At 39.8% G+C, this 21153-nt stretch overlaps 2 protein-coding genes across 2 annotated transcripts; both read left to right on the plus strand.

Annotated features, from left to right (window-relative positions):
* Positions 1 to 353: 353 nt before the first annotated feature.
* Positions 354 to 6444, plus strand: LOC134631256 (G-protein coupled receptor 22-like). Its single transcript, XM_063479414.1, has 3 exons — positions 354 to 745; positions 1853 to 3007; positions 3850 to 6444. Exon 3 carries the CDS (start codon positions 3854 to 3856, stop codon positions 5150 to 5152), a length of 1299 nt encoding a protein of 432 aa, XP_063335484.1. The 5' UTR covers positions 354 to 745; positions 1853 to 3007; positions 3850 to 3853; the 3' UTR covers positions 5153 to 6444.
* Positions 6445 to 19075: 12631 nt separating this feature from the next.
* On the plus strand, positions 19076 to 20915 carry bcap29 (B cell receptor associated protein 29). Its single transcript, XM_063481035.1, has 7 exons — positions 19076 to 19167; positions 19350 to 19450; positions 19562 to 19709; positions 19816 to 19951; positions 20208 to 20304; positions 20473 to 20573; positions 20659 to 20915. The coding sequence occupies exons 1-7, from the start codon at positions 19076 to 19078 to the stop codon at positions 20692 to 20694; spliced, it is 711 nt and encodes a 236-aa protein (XP_063337105.1). The 3' UTR covers positions 20695 to 20915.
* Positions 20916 to 21153: the final 238 nt, after the last annotated feature.

Consider the following 21153-nt stretch of genomic DNA (forward strand, 5'->3'; position numbering starts at 1 on the left):
GATGCATTACCCCTGTTTTTGCTTCGAAAGTCTGCCCGATTGCTTTTGAAGCGGGATGTGTGATTAGCTCAGTGACATCTAAAGTCCCTGTGCATAAGTGTAGTAGTTTTTTTTTAATCCCGCGCTGTTCACTACAGGCTCACATGGAATGCTACAACCACTGACAGGGAAAAAGGAGAGCATCAGAACAAAAGGAAATACCTCCCCTTGCCAGAGAGGAAAGAGTTAAGCCTATTACAGAAGACCAATCAGGATGGGGAGAGCACTGCAAACCTCCGCAGTAAGAGAGAGAGAGAGAGAGAGGGAGGGAGGGATCGAGGGAGTGAGGGAGAAAGAGGGGAGCAGAGCAGGAGAGAGATACCAGGAGTGTGATGGTTTGCACTCCTATCCTGACAGAAGGAGCGATCACAACAGAGAGTTGGGTGGCTAAAGGAGTTTTCACAGTGCGCATGGATGGATGAAAGTAAAATGGGTAAAAGAGGGAAAAAAGGGGAATCCCACCAACATCCATGTCAAGACTCATCTTTCTGGACTTCTTCTGTCTGGTACTCAGGAAGGAAAGAACATCTGTCAGTTGTGTGACCCTTGTATGTTCATCACTATTCAGTCCTGGATTCCTGCTGGGAGAAGCGCAAGAGAAAAACAGCAGCTTCTGTCAGTCGCACCGAATTGTTGCAGAGGTGGAAGGACAGGGGACAGCGTGGTGAACAGACCAGCTCAGGAGCATCTGTGTTTACTCTGCATGGTGAGCTTTGCTGTGCTGTGATGGGGCACTCTATACTTATTGCTTTGATCTACAGCGCTAAGCCGAGCAGAGAGTATATGGCAGCAAAGATTAATGAGGGACCAAACATCTCTGTTAGAACAATTGTGCAGGATTAGAAACCACAAATATAATTTCCTGAACAGTTTCAGTGCATTTTTTGGAGGACTTTAATTGAGAAACATTTGGTTTTGCTTAAACCAATTAGTAGCTAAATAAAATCAATTTTGTTTTTAATGGGCAATTCAAGGAAGCTGATTGTCTAAAAGGCTTTTTCTTCTTTTTTCAATTTTATCCACTGCAATGTACGTGTATTCCACTGTGGGCACACTTGTGTCTTACTGCTACACACCTACTTACAAACAAGCACATGCCCTATGCTCTGTGATATAAGAAACTAAATATGAAATCTTGGTTGTTCACCTTAAAATTGTGCTGTATGTCTTGCGTGCTACAGAGGAATGATCATTTATGATGGCACTCTGGTATACAAGTAAAGGCATATCTCACTTTTGCAACCTTGAAGAGTGACAGACGTGTTCTTCCAGAGAGATTACATGGATCACATATCGAGGCATGCGAGGAGGCATCCATGTCTCTGTGGCAAGTTTCCCAAAGGATCGCACTCCACCAAAGCTTTAAGCAAGTCTGTGCCGTTGGTGAAAATGCAACAACAGCAATGTCACCAACACTGTTGCTGCACAAGTAGCATCCTAATAAGCATTTTCCTATATTAATATGTACATGCATAACAAGAATCACAAGATAACGCTGCAGTTAATCTTGAATCTCAAAACAGAACGACGAGATGTAAAATACTCCGTGGCTTTTGTGCATCCCTTTATTAGTGCTACTGTCTCGTTCACCAAGTGCATCAGGTTCTGCACAGGAACACGATAAGACATCAGAGGCTTGCTGCTTTGTTAATGAGAATTTCTTTGTCGCCTCTCTACTGAGGATATGTCTACTTTCACTAATGCGTCCCCCACACTTCCCTTTTCTTCTCCTTCTACTCCCTCTCTGTCCTTATCTTATTCTCGTTATTATCCATTTTCCTGTCCTCTCTCTTTTATCTCTCTGTCTCTTTAGGTCACTGTGAATGAAAGGTGTGGAACTGAAGGACATGTAGATGATACCGTTTACACATCTGGCCTCCTAAAGACTAATTATTGTCTGGGATCTCTTTACAAATCTAAAAGGCAATTTCTCTCTCTGGTGAACTGACATCCACTACCTCACGATAATGACCTTTGCCTGAATTGCAGACTCAAGCCCCCACCCCAGCCCTCCTGAGTACCTTTAAATACTGGTAATCACAAATGACAGTGTTCACATATGTCATTGTGACTGGATACACATACGCTACAGTCATGCCATCTCCGGTGATTTAGGTTTAAGCATGTCGTGGGACAAACTGGAGATCTGTGCTCAGTCAATGGCAGCTGGAGCCAAGAGAGCAGAGACTAATGAGAAAGGTAGAGATTGAAGGCCTGTTCCATTAGTACTCCCAGGGGAAGCATGGGCCTGTATGCTGGCCGGACACTCTGACCTCTCCCAAATACATGTGGGACATTACTGTGGTGTGCACCGGAAATATCTGCATGGCAGACAGACAACTGCGCTTCTTGGAGTACCAGACATGGATATGGATGTAACTATTTTCTTATACACACAGATCTGACTGCTATTTTCTCACTGTATACAAAAGAAGCAAAAAGGCTCATGTTATGAGCAGTACATTTTAGCACTGCACTGGAGAAAGAGAGTCTGCGTTTCTATGTTTTCTTGTTTGGCTGCGACTCTCCTGCCTGGGAATATCATGCGACTATAAACAGGAGGTGGCTCAGACATCTGATCCCTGCTCTGCTCATCTATCAGTTATCTCAGCATTACCAAATCAAACCAGAGATCTGAGAGAAGAAAAAAAAATCAGCCTAGAAGACATCAGCCTATGTTCCCCAGCATCCACTGGATACAGGTGGCTAATTGCTTAGCTTTCTTGCCAACAAGGTCAGAAAGGAGAAAAGTGACAACTCATTGACATCTTTGGTGAGACAGTTGGGGTTTTTCGGCCTCTCTGGGAGGGACTAGCAGTAAAAGGAAAAGCCTCGCTGGGGGCTCTAGTTGAACGGAAGCACTTTTCTACAAGCAATGTTTGGATGCGATGCTCGTCTCTGTGGATCTAACATGGACTCTATGGCCTGATTACACCGCTCTGGTGTTCAGATAGTGCTGGAGGCAAGGGTAAATATTACAGAAACATTTGTTGTTCTCCATGTCATCTAATAACCATATTCAGATTTGACTGGGGTTGGCTAGATGAGTTTAATAATGCATGCACTAATAAGCTGTTATGATTTATCCTAGAGTAAGATATAATTTTTCTTCTTCCTAACAACAATTTTATGACATTTCCAAATGCCAGCAGCTTTTTTTCTTTGATCCATTGATTAGCCTGAATAGACACTCAGTATTTTAATGGGCATCTCTAATAGCTGGAAGTCTGACAATGTAAACATCCCTGTTTGGCAGAGTCATCTTGTTATAAACTATAATTCATAATTTTGCAATGGAGAAAATGCTGTGAAAAATGATTAGTTTAGTTACTAAGGAACATATAATGTGTTATAAAGTGTTATTCAGTAGATGCTCAGAACTACACTGTGCCACAAGTAGGTTTTGACAAAACAACAATATACCAAGCAATCTTGAAACTGAAAACATTGGAATTCAGTCGAGGGTTTCTGTGATATGACTCCGGTGTAGATGCAACAGCCTGAAATAGGACTGTGAAAACCACAAAAGTAAGAGATCACTGAGACAGTATAGTTACCAAGGAGTCATGCCAATCACGTAGTGAGACAATCTAATCTTCAGGGCATAACAGGAAAGAAAATCATTGCTCTATTTAAGTGTGTGCTCTTGGTATTTCTCATTTAAATGCTGACGCTTCCTTCTTACTGGATAACTTCATCTGATAAGAGTTATCACATAAGTGTTAAATGGAACTTCCCAGAGGTGCACAAACAAAAACCTGTCATTTCCTTTTCCACTTCATAAATTTTTTTTTCACTCCCTACACACAGGATAATGTGCCCTGAAAAAGAAGCCACCATGAGCAACATCACGGTCACCGACAACACTGAGCCCATCAGCGGCACCATGAGTCCGGCGACCCCCAGCCTATATCCTGTTAGTTTTCAGGTCTCCCTGACAGGCTTCCTCATGCTAGAAATCCTGCTTGGCCTGAGCTCCAACCTCACTGTGCTTGCCCTTTACTGCATGAAGTCAAACCTCATTAGCTCTGTCAGTAACATCGTCACTATGAACCTCCATGTGCTGGATGTACTGGTTTGCGTGTGCTGCATCCCTCTCACCATTGTGGTGGTCCTACTCTCTCTGGAAGGAGACACAGCCCTCGTCTGTTGCTTCCATGAAGCCTGTGTTTCCTTCGCTAGTGTTGCCACTGCTGCTAATGTACTGGCCATCACCCTTGATCGTTACGACATCTCTGTCAAACCAGCCAACAGAGTCCTGACCATGGGTCGTGCCCTGGCCCTGCTGGCCACCATCTGGGTGCTATCCTTTGTTAGCTTCCTTGTACCCTTTATTGAGGTGGGCTTCTTTGCTCAAGGCCACACAGAGCGGAACCAGACACTGGTGGAGAACGTGGTCCCCACTAACCAGTACTACAATGAACTTGGCCTCTATTACCACTTGCTTGCTCAGATTCCTATTTTCTTCTTTACTGCAATTGTCATGCTAATCACCTACTCAAAGATCCTGCAAGCGCTCAACATTCGCATTGGTACACGCTTCCATGCTTCACAGAAGAAGAAAGCTCGCAGGAAAAAGCGTCTGTCCATGACAACCATGACAACACAGCAAGAGACCACGGACGGCTCGCAGAGCAGTGGCACCCGTAATCCCACGCTGGGTATGCGAACCTCCGTCTCCGTCATTATTGCCTTGCGCAGGGCAGTTAAACGTCACAGGGAAAGACGAGAACGCCAAAAGAGAGTTTTCAGAATGTCCCTCCTCATCGTGTCTACTTTTTTGCTGTGCTGGACGCCCATCACGGTACTAAACACAATAATCCTCAGCATGGGCCTCAGTGACCTGATGGTCAAGTTGCGACTAGGCTTCCTGGTCATGGCTTATGGGACAACTATCTTTCACCCACTACTCTATGCCTTCACAAGGCAGAAGTTCCAGAAAGTCTTGAAAAGCAAGATGAAGAAGCGAGTGGTGTCAATAATCGAGGCGGACCCTACCCCCAATAACGCTATTATTCACAACTCTTGGATTGACCCAAAGAGGAACAAAAAGGTGACGTTTGAGGACAAAGACGCCCAACTGAAATGTCTATCTTCAGAGAATGTGGAGTGAAGGAACTTATCATCTTATCAGCAAATACAGTCAAAGCAGCTAAAACTGACATCAGGTCATGACGAAAAAGGGAATACGTTGATCCAAAGCAGTAATGTAAATGTTATGAGCAGTAGAACATACAACAACATGAGTTAGATTATTTATTACTATTTATTGAGAACAAAACTAGGTTTCATAGATATACTGTCTACTGTACTGTAGATATTGCATGGCTTTTGTATCAGTAGCAACATGAATAACATTGTGTACATACAAATACATGTACAGAATAGGGTAAACAAAGTATATATATATATATATATATAGAGAGAGAGAGAGAGAGAGACAAAGACATAGAAATTGTTATGTAAATGTATATTTATAATAAATTTTGTGTTCACTCGTACACTCCCCTCCCCCGAGTAAAATGTCTGTGACTGTGTAACAGCTCTGAAATTACTCCCATTCATCACTGTGCAACTCGTTCTGACACCAGACCCTGATATCACCAGTGACCACTGACCTTATTGCCTAGGAACCCTCTAAGGGAAGAGCACTCACACTTAAATGAGACAATAAGCGTGAAGCCACACCAAAACACACACAGGTCAAATGTAATGTGGAAACATAGGTATTGGAAGTTGTGGATGTTTTGTTGCTTTAGCTAAAACAAAAACCAAAAATGTAAAAAAAAACAACTTTGAGATTGCCGCTCACAAACACCGCTTTTATAGTTGACAAAGACCAAGATCACATTTCTCAGACGCAACAGAACGCCACGGTTCTCATCATCACGTCTGACATAAAAACAGATGTTATGAAAAATCTGTTTCGCATTAGCAGTCACCTCTTTGAGCCAAATGGAAATTCTACAGTTGCCTTATTTTCATTTGATGAATTGTGTTGTGGCAGAACAGGAGACTGTGACAGTGACGAGCACATGCTGAACACGCTGAATGAATGATCAGCAAGCATTGTGTTTATTTTCGATGGCACAATAATCCACAGATAACGTTTCAATACACAAGTTTCTTAACCGAAGGGAAATTGTTGTATTATCGAATTGTCTGTGCTTAACAACAGCAGCCAAACGACAATGCTTTCCAAATAAGCAAATCCGTGACTGTAATAAAGGATCACTGCAAATATCATGAAGGAAAATAAAAGATTTTGTTTACAATACACAACAATGAAGTTCTTCTTCCCTGCTTGCGTGTAACTACCAGTAGTGCATGCCTTTGATTGTTTGTCAAAGAGAAAGGACGGTAAATGTGTTTTTATTTTTCAGCTGATAGATTATGATGCAGCCAGCTTTGTATTTTTGGCTTAAATTGTCTAGTTGACACATTTGCCCTAAATAACTCAGAATAATTTATTCATTCAGCTGCAGAAGACTTTCTGAAGTAAAAATCTGCAGAAAAAAAATACTGTCATCTTAATACATTTGATGTGCACTTTAATACCAAATCTGGATGCAGAGTAACAATATTCATCAGCATGCAAAGCCACCCTCAGCTACTGTGGCGGTCTACTTCATTTCAATCCCAGGGTCAACAATTAGACTCTATCTGTGATGTGGATACACACTTCACATTTCCATGCATACATGAAGGTACACACAAATTCATTTCCATTTGTTCCCATGGTACATTTCTGTAATGAACTTTTTACATGCGTGCCGTTGCTGCATCAGGTATGGTAGAAAACTGAAGAGCCCTTTAAATCCCGAGAGCACAGTTGTGTTGGCTACCAGAGTGATTACACAACTTCGATCAGATGCCTCTCTAGCTGTCGGAGTCTGGTTTGTAGCACAGCAGAAAGGAGTGATATGGGAATATTGATGCAGGCGAGGTTCTTTATGGCTCCCACTGTTAACAAGCAGTGTGGATGTCATGGTGCCTTGAGGGCATATTTGTGATTGAGAGTGGAGATGGGAACACTGCCAGCAACAGATTAGCTGACAGGGCAAAGAAAGTGACCTACAAGATGGCACATTTAGCCAGAGGATAAACCTAACATGAATATGTATACAATTCTGAATTTTACACGACAAACTTCCAAGGTGAGGCATCAGAAATGAGTCTATACATTTATATAGGCATACAACAGTGAGACACAATAACCAACAGCATTATCTTCCTGGAAAACACGTGAATTAGATCTGTGCTCAAATGTCAGGTACTATTCTAAACTTCATCAGTGCTGCTGGAAAAAAAAAATCATTTTTATTGATTCCCTCCTAAAATTACCTCGCAAAGACCAATACAATTTATGTTAACTAGACTCTGAGGTCACAATTTGTTTTCGATCCACAAATGCAGCCACACTGGAGAGAAACAAACAAGCCAAAAAAAGGTCTCGTAAACACACCAACATATCCTGATGTGCTGGGTAATGTATCAGTTCCCTTGATGTTACTTCCTGCACACACAGAAATGTGTGAGTACTGGGTACATCATTTAATGGCAATGCTAATTCCATTATTTGCATTATTTCTATTATTTGTCACATACTGACCTTAAAGGGCCTACGTGGTTAGACTTCTGTTGTGTTTTGTAGCTTCTTGTTCCCATTACCAGCTATTTTAAAGTCAGGCCACAAGCCTTGGTCCTTATCAGTTCACAGAGGCCGTTGAAAATTTCTCTAAGCAGGAATAACACCTCCACATTTATGCGGAGGACATATGACCCGACATGATAGTAGGATGAAAAAGACACTTTTTCTACCACGCTAACCAGCTGACATCTTATTTATACATTAGTTTGACTAGTGGCAAAAATCTTCACAAAGTCTACTACAGGTTAGTGTTAATGGCCTGTATTGTTTGCTGTCGCCACAAATGAAAGCTGCTTTGTTGGTCTGGAAGTTTGACTATCTACTTAATATCTAATAATACAAAATTATTATTTTGTCACACTGTAGCCCATGTCATAGAAAAAATGGAAAGGCTAGCAGTGTATTAAACCAAATCAATCTCCACTCTTATTTTGAAAAAAATATTGCATTATTAAACGCTCCAAACTATCCCAACTAAGACCTTTTTTATTGATATGATGTTGTTACAAACACCATGACTATAACAGAGGAGAAAATATTCTTAATTGCAAAGGCTCTTCTTCTGTGCAACTAAAAAATGAACTAGAGTAATGTGTAAAATCAAGCTTTGTGTCTCTTGTCAATATAGTTGGCATTTTTCAGACTGACCTTTTTGAGCCGCATTTTCCTCATTCATTTCTGGATTACACATACTGCGCTATAAAATTGTTTTAATGCTTCATTTCCTCTGTGGCAACAAAACACATTGCACAAGCCTTCAGAAAAATTAGTTTTATAAACTGGGATAGCAAAACACTTTGAGTGCTGACCATAGATTGAAAATTAAAGATGGATGTAGTCACTCTGGCATCACCTATTGGTTAGTGAAACACCATGTCAAGCCTTAAGCAGGAGGACAGCTGTCATAAGGGGAGGATCAGACTGATAAAAGAGCCACACTGCTCGCTAGTACCATAACAACTTGTATCGCAAAATCGCAAAAAAATATCCTGCTTCATACTTCGCTTTGACTCTAATGAGGGTCATAGGTTACAGAAAATAAATAATAACACTTGAAACTAGAGAACGAGATGAAAACATTCTTCTATTTCCCATTATGTTTTACTTTATTTTTTTTTATTAGAGGTCAGCTTCTGCTGTCCAAAAAGTCTCAAGCCACTCCTCATTTCTCTCCATTTTGCTAGCAAAATAGGAAATATGTAGAACCATTTATTGCATTTATTACGTGGAAATATGGCCGCCGGTCCCAAACCATGACAGAGCCTTCACTGTGTTTTACTGATGGCTGTGGACACTCACTGTTATACCTCTTTTCTGACCTCTCCTTGACAGTGACCCTGAAACTGAGACCATTTCTGTTGGGGCAAGCATTAAATTGATAAACTGAAGGGCCAGATGTATTTTTCAGGTCCTGTGCCAGTTCTTGCCTGTATTCTTTCTTATTTCTTAAGGACATGACTCACTGATACTGTTCATCTGCTGTAGTTAGTTTTGTTTAGGTTTGCTACTTTGTGTTTTTCCTTCACTTGACCAATTTCCTCACATATTTTAAGGCTACACTGCACCCCATGCCAAGATATGCCAAGTTTCAGATAATAGTTCTTTTGGAATTCCCTTTGTTGGTGCAAAAATCCTATTTTATATCTGTCAAACTGTTATTTCTGGTCATTTTTTGCAGATTAAGCTAAAATAACTGGAACAAATTATGTGGTTTTTTTTAACAGGCTGCTACTAAAAAAGTGCCTAAAGATACAATTTAAAATTATATTTTGGTTCTTTGCTAAATTGTCTGTTATGTTTTCGGACATAATGGTTCATTACTTGAGTTAAGGATTTCTTTTTTAGGTCAGTGTTAAGTGGCTTAACAAACAAAAATAATATTTGCTTTAAAAATGGTCAGGTACAAGGACTGGACTGAAAAATAATGAAAAAAACAGCCAATGTCCAAAGAAAAACCTGATCTGCAGAAAGCCTGGAGAACTATTGCTCAGAACCACTTCTTAACATGACAGAAAGAAAGTCTGGAGCCTTGAGAGCAAAATATAAAGAAATGAGGAGTTATTCAAGACTTTTGCACAATACTATACTTCCATATTTTATATGCAGTTGCTCACCAGCAGCATTTAAACTACAGATACATCTTAATCCCTTCATACTTGCAGTAAAACACCACACTATACTGATACGCTCTCTATTCAAACAGTAGGCAATGCTTTCAACATAGTTGTCTTAGACCATGAATATATGACACACTCCACTTTTTCAAAACCAATTTAAAAAAAATTTTTTTGGTCTTATTTATGGTTTAAAGTAGTTAAATATTATTGTGAGGCCCTTTCTTACCTAACACAAAATCAAAACGGCAACATTAAAATTATGAATATCTTTCTTTGGGCATTGCTTACTAACAGGGCTGTGAATTTTTTTCCTTTAATTGTTTTGTTGTTTACGTGCACTAGTTTGTAGTGTTTATCTCTGTAATTGTTGCAAAAATGAAAGGATGAGTGTCTTACACATTTCTTTTGGTTTTAACATATTGCAGGCATTTGTTAGTGGAAACGAGTTCAGTCTTAATAAAGACAACTATTGTGGAACATCTTTTGTCTTGGGCTCATCTATAACAATCAAATCTTTTTGAATATTTTTCCCAGACCATATGTTTCTAAGATATACTGAAAATGTACAGCGCCTTTAGTTACATTCTAAAAAATCTTTTAAAATCTGATCAACATCTTTTGTCCATCGAAGAAGCCAAACATAAAACAAGCAAAGAAAAAAACAAACAGTCTCAGTCATTTTCCATTTAGCTTGGGACTGATAAGCTTGGGACCGCATGCTAAATCACCCCAAAAAGTTTGATTCTGTTCATCTGGACGTAGCGTTTTCAGTGGGAGAAGCGTTTCATCACTCACCCAACTGACTGCAGGTTTCCCCAATCTTATAAACAGTACATATTTGCACAATACCTGAAACCAGCCCATTGAATGAGCAATGGGCTGTGAGGTCAGTTCCTTGATCATTAATAAGGAAATTGTCATGATCATTGATCAAAGACCGCTGATCAGTGGCCATGAGTGCCATTCACAGAGAGTTGGGGAATGGCTGCAATGCTGTGATTGCATTAATGCATTGATGAGTGACGAAACATTTCTCCCATTGAAAACGCTACGTCCAGATGAACAGAATCAACCTTTTGGGATATATTAGACAGCTCAGCAGGTGCCACTACAGCTCTAACTTATGATGACCAACACACACAATACAACACATGCTCGATATTTAAGCATTTCTGTACTTTCTTATTTAGCAGCACAGTTAATACCAAAGGGTCAGTGATGCTTCACTGAGAGCCTTATAATAATCACTTGACCCCAGTGAGTCCTTGTCTTTTTCCTCTGTCCTTCTCGTCTGCGGTCCACATCCAGGCTGCAGCTTGCCGCTGTCCCTATCACATGCATTATGTCCTTCCATCGCTTGTTCAATGGCCGCCTCTCTCCGACAGCCATCCCCAATTCAGATGGCATCTCTTCGGGGCTCCTCTCTATCTAGCAGCAGACACAGAATAAAAGCCTGGGAAATCACATTACTCTGTCCGTATGGAGCCTCTATTGCATTAGGTCAGCGAACACTCAACTGTAATTCTGCTACTGTAGAGAAGAAGAAAGTGTATTGAGCACACCAGCCAGCACACTTTGACAAATCGTTGCTTGTGGTCATTTTCCAAATGTTACTCTCACCAAGCCACATTTAGTGAGATGGAAGGACACTTTATAGAGTTGAAAGATATATGACTCTGATAAAAACCTATAATCTCTGTACAAGAAAATCTATGGCTGAGATATTAAAGAAAAGAAGAAGCAGGAATTAAAGGTAGACAGATACAATGGAACATAACCTCCACCTGACATGACCCTAATGGCATCATTGATACAGAAAAAACATGAAACACTGTCTGCCTTCTAAACAGTGCTGTGCAGATCAGTATTCCCTTGTTGTTATCAGCAGAAAGCAGACACTTAATGAGACAAGTGCTCATCTCTAAAATCCACTGTATGTCAGAGAACAAAGAAATCCAGAGGGGTAAACATGGATAAGCAACTTGGATACATGCTAAATAAGAAACTACAGAAACGCTTATTTATCAAGCATAGTTATTAAGACTCATGGATTTGCCATTACGTTGTGAAATCTTTCTCATCCTTCAGTCTGACTAGACAAAAAGGGCTGACTAGCACATTCTTATCATTCCGAACCAAACTTGTGAAGGACAAAAAGAAGTCACAAGTTTTGCGCTGACATGGCTATATGCCCGGTCTGTGTGTGTCTGACTGCACCTGCCAGTCAGAAACCAATTGCATGTGCACATGTGTGTCCACTATTCACTATTCAGCATTGTGTGTGCCCTAAATTCATGAGTGTATATGCCAGCATGTGCTGCTATGCCCATATAATGTGTGCACAAAGCCACATATCAGTCCAAATGTTTATCAGGCAATGACAGAGTGTCAACCACTGTGTGTGAGAAGGTAGACAGCAGAGAGAAAATTGCTGCCCTCCAGTTCTCCTCACAGTGATGACTGCTGTCTGGTGATTATACACCAGTCTCCTCCCCCCTTGTGGAATGATATCAATGGGAACGCCATAACAAAGCTCACTAACAGAGCCCGGCATCTTAAATTTGGCACGATGCGGTTTGCATTTGGTGCAGACATGATTGGCAACTGCATTTTAAATTTAGATTCTGCTGGATTTCAAGTGTCCCGGTGTCACAACAGAGTTGCAAAATTTCAGTGGTTGTGGGATATTACACACAGGTGCAGTGTTTGTCGAGCTGGGAATACCTAATATCTTTCTTTGCCTAAATAAAGTGCTTTCTTAAAAGTGTACACTTTTAGTCCATATTTATCACAAAAATGTGTATTGTATTGTTAACATAACTAAAATTGTCTCTGTTTCTGAAACAAATATGCACCAAGCAGTATCATAGGTAGGTGAATGATTGGTTGACAGTTTTTAATCATGCATCTTGCCAGATGGAGAGGCAGAAGAGCCCAACAGAGTGGATTTTTTGGGCTGTCTTCAAGTTATAAATGACTACATCCATATGGTCTGTCTGATATCATCGTGTTTGTGTTGTTACACATAATACTGTTTGTCCAGGATCAACATTGCATCTGACCAATTGTCAGTACATTGTCATAGCTTTGCAACTTGGGGGAAAAAAAACTGCCGATGAAATTCAAAAAAGGGGCAGTTGGGGTTGGGGGGTTAGGATGTGATTGTGTTTAGGGTTAAGGTTACAGGGCTATAGTCACGGTTAGGTGTAGGGTTATGGGGTTAGTGTTGTGGTTTACTGTGTCGTGTGACGTGTTTTGCAAATCTATGACATCACTACAATGTGATTGGTCACTCACAATGTTGAACCTAAACCAACCTGTTTTGTTGATCCAGGAGCAGCACCAACACGACGATATCAGATCATGCACATGCGTATACCCCTCAACATTTGTATATATATACAATATGTTATGTCACTGTTTCCAGCGTTGTATTTCAAAAGCTAGTTATCAGCTACAGTCTGCTATTCACAGTTCAGCAGACAGCACTGAACTTTATTGTTTCACAAACTACACTGCAATACAATCTATATATTAAATCAATCATGGTACATCAGTAGAAACAACATAGATTGATAATTCTCTGTTACTACTTCTGTGATCAAAATAAACGGTTTTGTTTTCAGAACTTATGTCATTTGTTTTTTACGTTTTCAGTTACAAAACCTTTCCATCCTCAAATGATAGTGTTCTCCATCCTTGCAGAACTATAATTTCTTGCTTATTAACTATAACTAGCATTTGTTTACAAACCCAAAATGTTTTGGGTTTGATCTTTAGGAACGTTACATTAAATCTATCAAATCACACCTTTTGAGTTTGTGTCAATGTGTGAAGGGGAAAAAAAGTGTTACAAAAATAACACAAGATGCATGCTCTGTGAAATTGTCTGTTTTGTTTTTGTTAAATTATGCATCACCTTATTTTTCATTTCCAGATCAGGCTTGAAATTGTGTGTATGCACGGTTGAATTATCCTATGTGCCACTAATGCTCATTTTCTCCCTACATTGTTGTGTGGATAAAGGCATGTATGTTTTTTGTGTATTTTCTGGTTGCACATCTTTTGCACTCCACCAATCTCATAAAGTCTTTTAACTTAGCAAACATTTATATTTAACTATAAATATAAAGATTGTAGCTTTGAACCAAGGCAGAGACAGTGACCTGAGTCCTTAGCTTAGTGGAGTCTTTCACAGTCAGTGCCCATAATAGTTCAGATTGTGACTTTGGCACTTGCATAGGTGTATGCAAACGAGACCACAGTTCTGTGTCCAGTGTCTTTAAAATACTTAAGTCTAAAGCAAACACAACAGAGGGCAAGTAAAAGCTCTGGGAGCCGCCCAAAATAGTTGGTTGATGAGTTTGGATAACTTGAGGCTTTTGACTGCAGTAAGATTTCTACACCTGCAAATGTAGGCTAAATGTTGATGTTGTAATTAAGTTGATTTAATCAGTTGTGATTTGTTATTGATGACAATAGGCTAGCTAAGAAATTATCATGGTTGTAATGTACTGAAAACCTGTGTGCTTACTACACCTGAGAACAGAAATATGAACATCACACTAACTGTGGCTGTTAGTCTAGAAAGCAGTGTACCGGGGAAAAATAAAAATCTTTGTAGTTCCCAAAGCAAAAGCTCTCAGGAGCCGTGTGAAATGTGCCTCAGAATTGTTTTTCAGCAAAGGTAAGGAAATGCTGACTTTGGCTTGGGATGACAGGAAATTGCGGCATGGAAGTACACTTTTAAGGAAATCTAAAGCCCAAATGACACGTCCTTGTGTAAGGACACAGAGCTGGGGGAGACAATACCCTGGATTTTGTGAGGCTGGCGTGGCTCTTCAATATTGCATCAACGACTCTCAACATGTCCCATTTAACAAAGCAATCTCAGAGAGAGCTGAAATCATCAGCTTGATAACAACTGTAACAAACCACAGAACAATTTTGCCAAGAAGTCACCAAAGTCAGTGAACGGCAGTGAATACAAACACATTTGTGACCTTCCATAACCATTTACAATCTGGGTAAGTCTACCTGCAACTGAAAGTAAAACAATGGACATATTTGTTTCTTTATTACAGCTTAATAAAAATTCTGTTTTTCAAATATATCAGTTTGGAAATTTATGAGGGCCTCATCTGTCAGGCAGCCTTCCCTGACATTCACTGACGCATGCTGTGCATAGCCGGGGACTGGAAGCTTAGCAAGTTAGCTGTTTGTAGTTAGCTTTGATTTGAAATGTCAGAGAAACAAGATATATTGCATATGTTTGTCACATGAAAATGTCAGAAAGAAGGTAAAAGGTGCATATTTTGATGCTATTCATAAACTCTGCAATTCAATTCAATTTTATTTATATACTGCTGATTCACAGTAACAGTTGCCTCTAGGTGATTTATCTTGCAAGGTAAATACCCTAAAATATTAGAAAAAAAACCCCCTAAACAATCATACAACCTCCAATGAGCAAGCAATTGCTCAGGAACAGCAAGCCAATTGCAGGATAACTAAGGGAGTGTTCAGGGTTACTTGATCCAGCCCTCAATGTAAGCTATATGAAAATGCTGTATACCTCATCTTCAAAATAGAGAGAGTGCCTGTCTCCTAAATCGAAGCTGGGAGCTGGTTCCACAGGAAATGGGCCCGATAAGTGAAGGCTCTGCCTCCCATTCTACCTTTGAAAACTCTAAGAACCACAAGTAAGGCCGCCACAACTAAAGTGCTCGGTTAAGAAAATAAGATAGTATGAGGTCTTTCAAATATGACAGTCTGATTATTCAAGCTTTTGTGTGTGAGGAAAATCATTTTAAATTGAAGTCTGAATTTATCAAGGAGCCAGTAAACACAAGCTAATATGGGAAAAATATGATCTCTTTCTTTCTATCTTTAGTGTTCTTGCTGCAGCATGCTGTATCAACTGAAGCCTTTTCTTCTACTACTTTTAGAGCAGTCTGATAATAATGAAGTAAAGTAGTTCAGCCTAGAAATAATAAATGCATGAACTAGTTTTTCAGCATCACTTTTAATGTGACAGGAAGTTTCTAATTTTAGAGATATTTCACAAATGGATCAAGGCAGTCCTACTGATTTGTTTAATGTGCATTTCTTGATCAAGAAATGGCTCCAGGATTCCTTGCAGTCGTACTGGAGGCTAAGGTACTGCTATATAAAATAAAAGTTGTGTCATGTTTCTTAGATTTTTAGGATCAGGACAATAACCTCAGTTTTGTCTTAATTTGGCATTACAGGTCATTCGGGCCTTTATAGCTTAAAGACATGCTTACAGTTTAAGTAATAATTTGTATCATCTTGCTTCTTAGATAGATAAAGCTGGGTGTCATCAATATAGCAATGAAAATGCATACAGAATTTATCTAATAATTTTGCCTATTGGAAGCACGTGTAATGTAAATAGAATTGGTCCCCACACAGTACCCTGTAGAACTCCATGATTAATATTGTAGCGGGCCAGGGCTGTTCGGGGATTTGTTATTGACATTTATGTTCTGTTGTCATGTTGCCATAGTGACAGGTGACGCCCTCTCGCTGCGACGGGGTGGCCTTCCGGGGTCAGAGGGCGCCCTGTGTGTTGTTGTTGTTGCTCTGTTTTTGCCGCGCTGGGCAGTTAGCTGGCGGCAGTGTTCTCGGCAGAGAGAAATAAACGGCTGTGCTCCCTGGCTAAGACGGCGGGAAGCAAGACCAAACGAAACCTCTGTCTCCTCCTTGTCTGAGCTTGCCACAATATATAAGGGAAGGACCATTTACATAGACAGACTGGAATCTATCAGATATATATATAACAAATCACACTGTGAAGTTCCTTTAATACCAACTATGTTTTCTAACATCTGTAGTAAAAATATTGTGGTTATTGGTGTTGAATGTTGCACTGAGGTCTAACAGGCTCAGAGATGAGTCCACTGTCAGATACTGTAAGAAGATTTATCAATACCCATCACTAATGCTGTTTCTGTACTTTGTTGCACTAAATCCTGACTGAAGCTCTTCAAATAAACCAGTTCTTGGCAAATAATAAGTTAACTCTGTGAAGACTACTAAAGGAATATAATAAGGACATTTAGAAATCGGTCAATAATTAACTAAGACAGATGGATCAGTTAAGGGTTTTTTAAGTAATGGTTTAGCTACTGCCACCTTAAAAGCCTGTGGTACGTAGCCTGTTAATAAAGACTGCTTAATCATATTTCTAGCAAGAGAAATGTGAAGCATTGATATTCATCTGTATGTAAATGCTGAAGTGGGACCATTTGAGTGAATAAACCACTTGAGCCCAAACTGTCAATTTACAAATGAGTTTTTTTCCCCCCTTTTACTCTCAGCTTATGTATTTGTAATCTGTACAATCGTGTTACAAATCACCCTACTTATTTGTACCTCGAGGTGGATTGTGCACACTGAAATGCTCTTTTCCTGAGTGGTTATCTACTACCACCTTTCTGTCAGCTAAAACCGGTCTGGTTGTTCTCGGCTGACCTCTCTCTTGAACGAAGCATTTCCATCCACTGAACTGCCATTCACTCCCATTTTTCTTTTCAATTTTTCTGAGTATTTTCTATTTCTGTTGTGAGTTCCTGAAATATTTAAACCTGCCCAACCTGCACAATCATGTCTGTAATTGCTTGTTTTTATTTCCATCATGTTTTTGTTTCTTTATGTCCACATGGATGATTTGCTCCTGATCTGTAGTTGAACGACTTTATGCTCTGCACTGCTGCCACATTACTGACTGATGGGATAACTATATGAATAGGTAGGTGTACAGGTGTTTCTAATAAAATGTTTGGTGTGTGTACATAATTTCATGTTTATGGATGCCTCCCTGTAGATGTATTATGAGTACAAACAGTTACAGTGGGTGTAGCCTCTAACATGATGCGGAGAGGAGAGCAATCAAAGCACATTCAGTTCTGCCATACTCATTTACCCGCTCTCCAAAAGCTATCACAGGGTGCAGCTGTAAAGATTTTGCTCCTCAGCCCTCCTGAGAAATGCAGACAAAAAGGATAGCAGCCCAGTCTCTTTCACAGAGGAAGCCCATGTGAATACACTTTGCAAGCTGAGTACATTTGAGAGGAAGAAATGTCAAAAAAAAAAAAAACCCTCCTCTGAAGCCTTTTTAAAGGTTACACAATAAGAGCAATTCTATCAACTAAGAAATCAATTAGCTTTTGTAATGAGCTCGTATTTCCTTATTTTACTGACACTTACATTATGTTGGTTTGTAAATAGAACCCTTTATCCACACTTTTCAATGTGCTTATGTTTGATTATCACATGAGGAATTGTGTTGGATTGAGTTTAATGCAGTAATTGCAAAAGATATCCAAGTCGTTCTCCTCCAGGCGCCTCTGCAACAGCTAACTTTAATCAACATCGCCCCCTTCTGGACGGCCTTCTAGTCTTCAATGAAAAGAAAAATCATTTAGAAAAGCCAACATATTTATACCCAAAGTGCAAATATAAAGTCCGTTTATTTTCATTATAATATCTGGGAAAAACATCAGTTATATTTGCTATAATGATTTGCTATAATCATATAATGATCACTGGCTTTTTTTTTTTCTTTTTTCTTTTTTTTGTACAGTGACATTATGAAGGCAAACAAAAACAACTTCTTGAAATCATTCTGTCACTAAAAACAAATCTTTTGATCACTTTAAGGGTTTTGATGCAATCCAAAGGGGACTCCCTAATGAGGCCATCCGGCAGAGTTTTATTTAGGGCTGTGGGTGCTCTGAGGCTCCCCAGCAGCTGTCGTGAATGTGTGTGCGCGCATGTGTGCTCGTCTGGACTTTCCAGTAGCCTACTTTGCACCATACAACTTTGTCCGGTAAGCCAACAACTGTATAGTTTTGCTTTGTATAGATTTATATTTCGCTGTAGGCTGCCTCCAGCTCAGCATTCAGAACAGCCGGTGATGAATGACTTGGTATAAATGTTGATATAAATGTCCCATATAGAGAAAACAGCCGAATAGCTGCTACTGTTGGCCTGCTTTGTAGGCCTGTAGACACATTTATATGCATGCTCAGAAACTCGTGCGTGGTGTATGGTTTCCTAGACGAAATTTAGATCAAAATAGAGGAATACTTGGCCACTTTCACACCCACTTCCACTTGTTTAATAGAGTAATTTAATCTAAAAGCTGCTATCTATCAGACAATGGAGGCAAAACAGATTTCCACAAGTATAAAACACTACCCATAGATCAACGTGCTTATCTCTGCAGAGAATCACAGTGGCAATGACTCTCCAGTGGACGGTGGTGGCTTTCTTCCTGTATGCAGAGATCACAGTCAACCTTATTTTGTGTGTGCCTTTAATATCAGCACAGCGGTAAGGCAATTTTAAAAGCATATCATAAGTCATCAAAAGCTTATTTAGATACTTGCTGTAAGGAGCACAATTTCTGAAATAATTAAAAAGATATATCATCCCAAACGGGCAGTTCACACAAATAACCAGTAGAGTGCATTCAAATCCTTCCCCAGCAGATCTTCTATACCTTTACATTGCAGGTGGCGTTTGATTTTCAGCTGGCGAATATGGAGCTGGTTATCTCCTTACTGGAATAAATGCTTTTTTACAATAATAATGGTCCTTATTGTTCTTTTCCTGGGTAAGCGAGCTTTTGTGAGTCAGACATAATCTCCTTTGTGTGACAGATATTAAAAAATAATAGCAAGTGTATTCAAATCCCACTTGGTCATGTTTCTGTCCACCCTTCCAGACGCTTTACGCGAGGTGCAGAAGTATTCCGGTCCTGAGCCCATGCAAGATGCTAAAGTGAACCCAAATGTGTATGACCACGTCCACATGAAGCTTTTCAGAGCCCAGAGGAACCTCTACATATCTGGCTTCTCTCTCTTTCTCTGGCTGTTAGTGGAATTTTGTCACTTACTTTGCCCATCTGCACACCCTTCACACGTGTTGAAGTACTGTCTTATTTTGTTGTGTTTTTTCTGTCTTGTGACTTCAACACAGTATGATGCGTCGGGTTGCCACTTTGCTAAACCAGGTTGCTGTCACCATGGAGGACAGCGCAGGTCTTCAGTCACAAATAGACAATGCTGTGAGAGCAGCTAAGCAGCACCAGGAGGACAAACTGACCCTCAACCAAGTGAGAAACAGAGTTAATTTTTTTCTTTTTTTTCTTTCTTTTTTTTGTCAAGTAACATAATAAAAATTACTTTGCTTTTTTTGTTTTGTTTGTTTGTTTCTGGGTCATGCCCACGCATTAGCATACTGTAGGCACACACCATGCTGTGATTTCAACAGAGCATTTTCCTATGCTTTCTACTTAACATGTGCTCTGTCATCTGCTGTTTAAATAATCAGCTTAAGCTCAGTAACTAACGAGAATCCTTTGTGCTTAGTCTTTCCTGGAAAAGGAAAAATCCATGTCAGCAACAAAACAGCAGCTGAAGCTGGAGGTGGAAAAGCTGGCGGGTCAGCTGAAGACTGCCGAGGAGGGTGAGCGACCTAATTTAAATACGTTAATGGAAAGCTGCACCTATGTTTGCAGAGCATGTAGACAAAGAGGTCCCTTGGTCATATGGTTGTACAATAGATACATTTTGAAAAGCATTTATGATATGTAGTCCAAATTTGTAATCATTAAGTGCGCGTATGTGTGTGTAGCTGTTCGTAAGTCTGATGCTGATATTGAGGCAATGAGGAGGCAAGCCAAAGGTCTGGCTCAGGAGTATGACAGACTGCTCAGAGAACACCATCAACTCCAGGTAATACATGACAAACACACATCACAGAATATCTCCTGTATATTCACACTGCTAATCCCACATTGATCCTGTTTTTAATTTACAGAATCTTCAGAGCGCTGAAGACAAAAAGGATCGGTGAACACTAGAACACAGTATCAGCTCTTACTTCCTTCCATGGATATTTTTTTTTCTTATATCTCTCGATTGTGTGTTGTATCTAGTGTTCTACCCGTTTTTATTGTCTTTGAATCTTCATTGTTGTTTAAAGTTTGAACTGAGTGCAATAGACAAATCTTGCTATTAACTTAAAGTAACTCTTCATTATGAATATGCATTGTTTCCTTTTTTACTGACTGCTAAGCTGTGTTATAAACACAAAGTGTTAGTGTTACTGTAATGACTTTTTATAGTGTACATCAGTGGGAAAATACTAAATGCTTCAAACAAGCCATACTTTTGGTGCTGTCATGAACTTGAACATTTCACATGTTAATTGAGAGCTGTGTAATTTGAGATGTTGCTCTTGGGTTTTTACTATTTCTATGAGCATTACAAGGTGTCACTTTGAGGTTAATTTGTGGGGGATTCACAGCCTGTT

This window comes from Pelmatolapia mariae, linkage group LG7 (genome assembly GCF_036321145.2).
Source record: "Pelmatolapia mariae isolate MD_Pm_ZW linkage group LG7, Pm_UMD_F_2, whole genome shotgun sequence".
Taxonomy (NCBI): domain Eukaryota; kingdom Metazoa; phylum Chordata; class Actinopteri; order Cichliformes; family Cichlidae; genus Pelmatolapia; species Pelmatolapia mariae.

Coding starts and splice junctions, on each gene's coding strand:
- LOC134631256 (XM_063479414.1), top strand. CDS start 3,854: ATGTGCCCTGAAAAAGAAGCCACCATGAGCAACATCACGGTCACCGAC.
- bcap29 (XM_063481035.1), top strand. CDS start 19,076: ATGACTCTCCAGTGGACGGTGGTGGCTTTCTTCCTGTATGCAGAGATC. Junction 19,710..19,815: donor TTCTCTCTCTTTCTCTGGCT/GTTAGTGGAATT, acceptor ACTTCAACACAG/TATGATGCGTCGGGTTGCCA. Junction 19,952..20,207: donor ACAAACTGACCCTCAACCAA/GTGAGAAACAGA, acceptor CTTTGTGCTTAG/TCTTTCCTGGAAAAGGAAAA.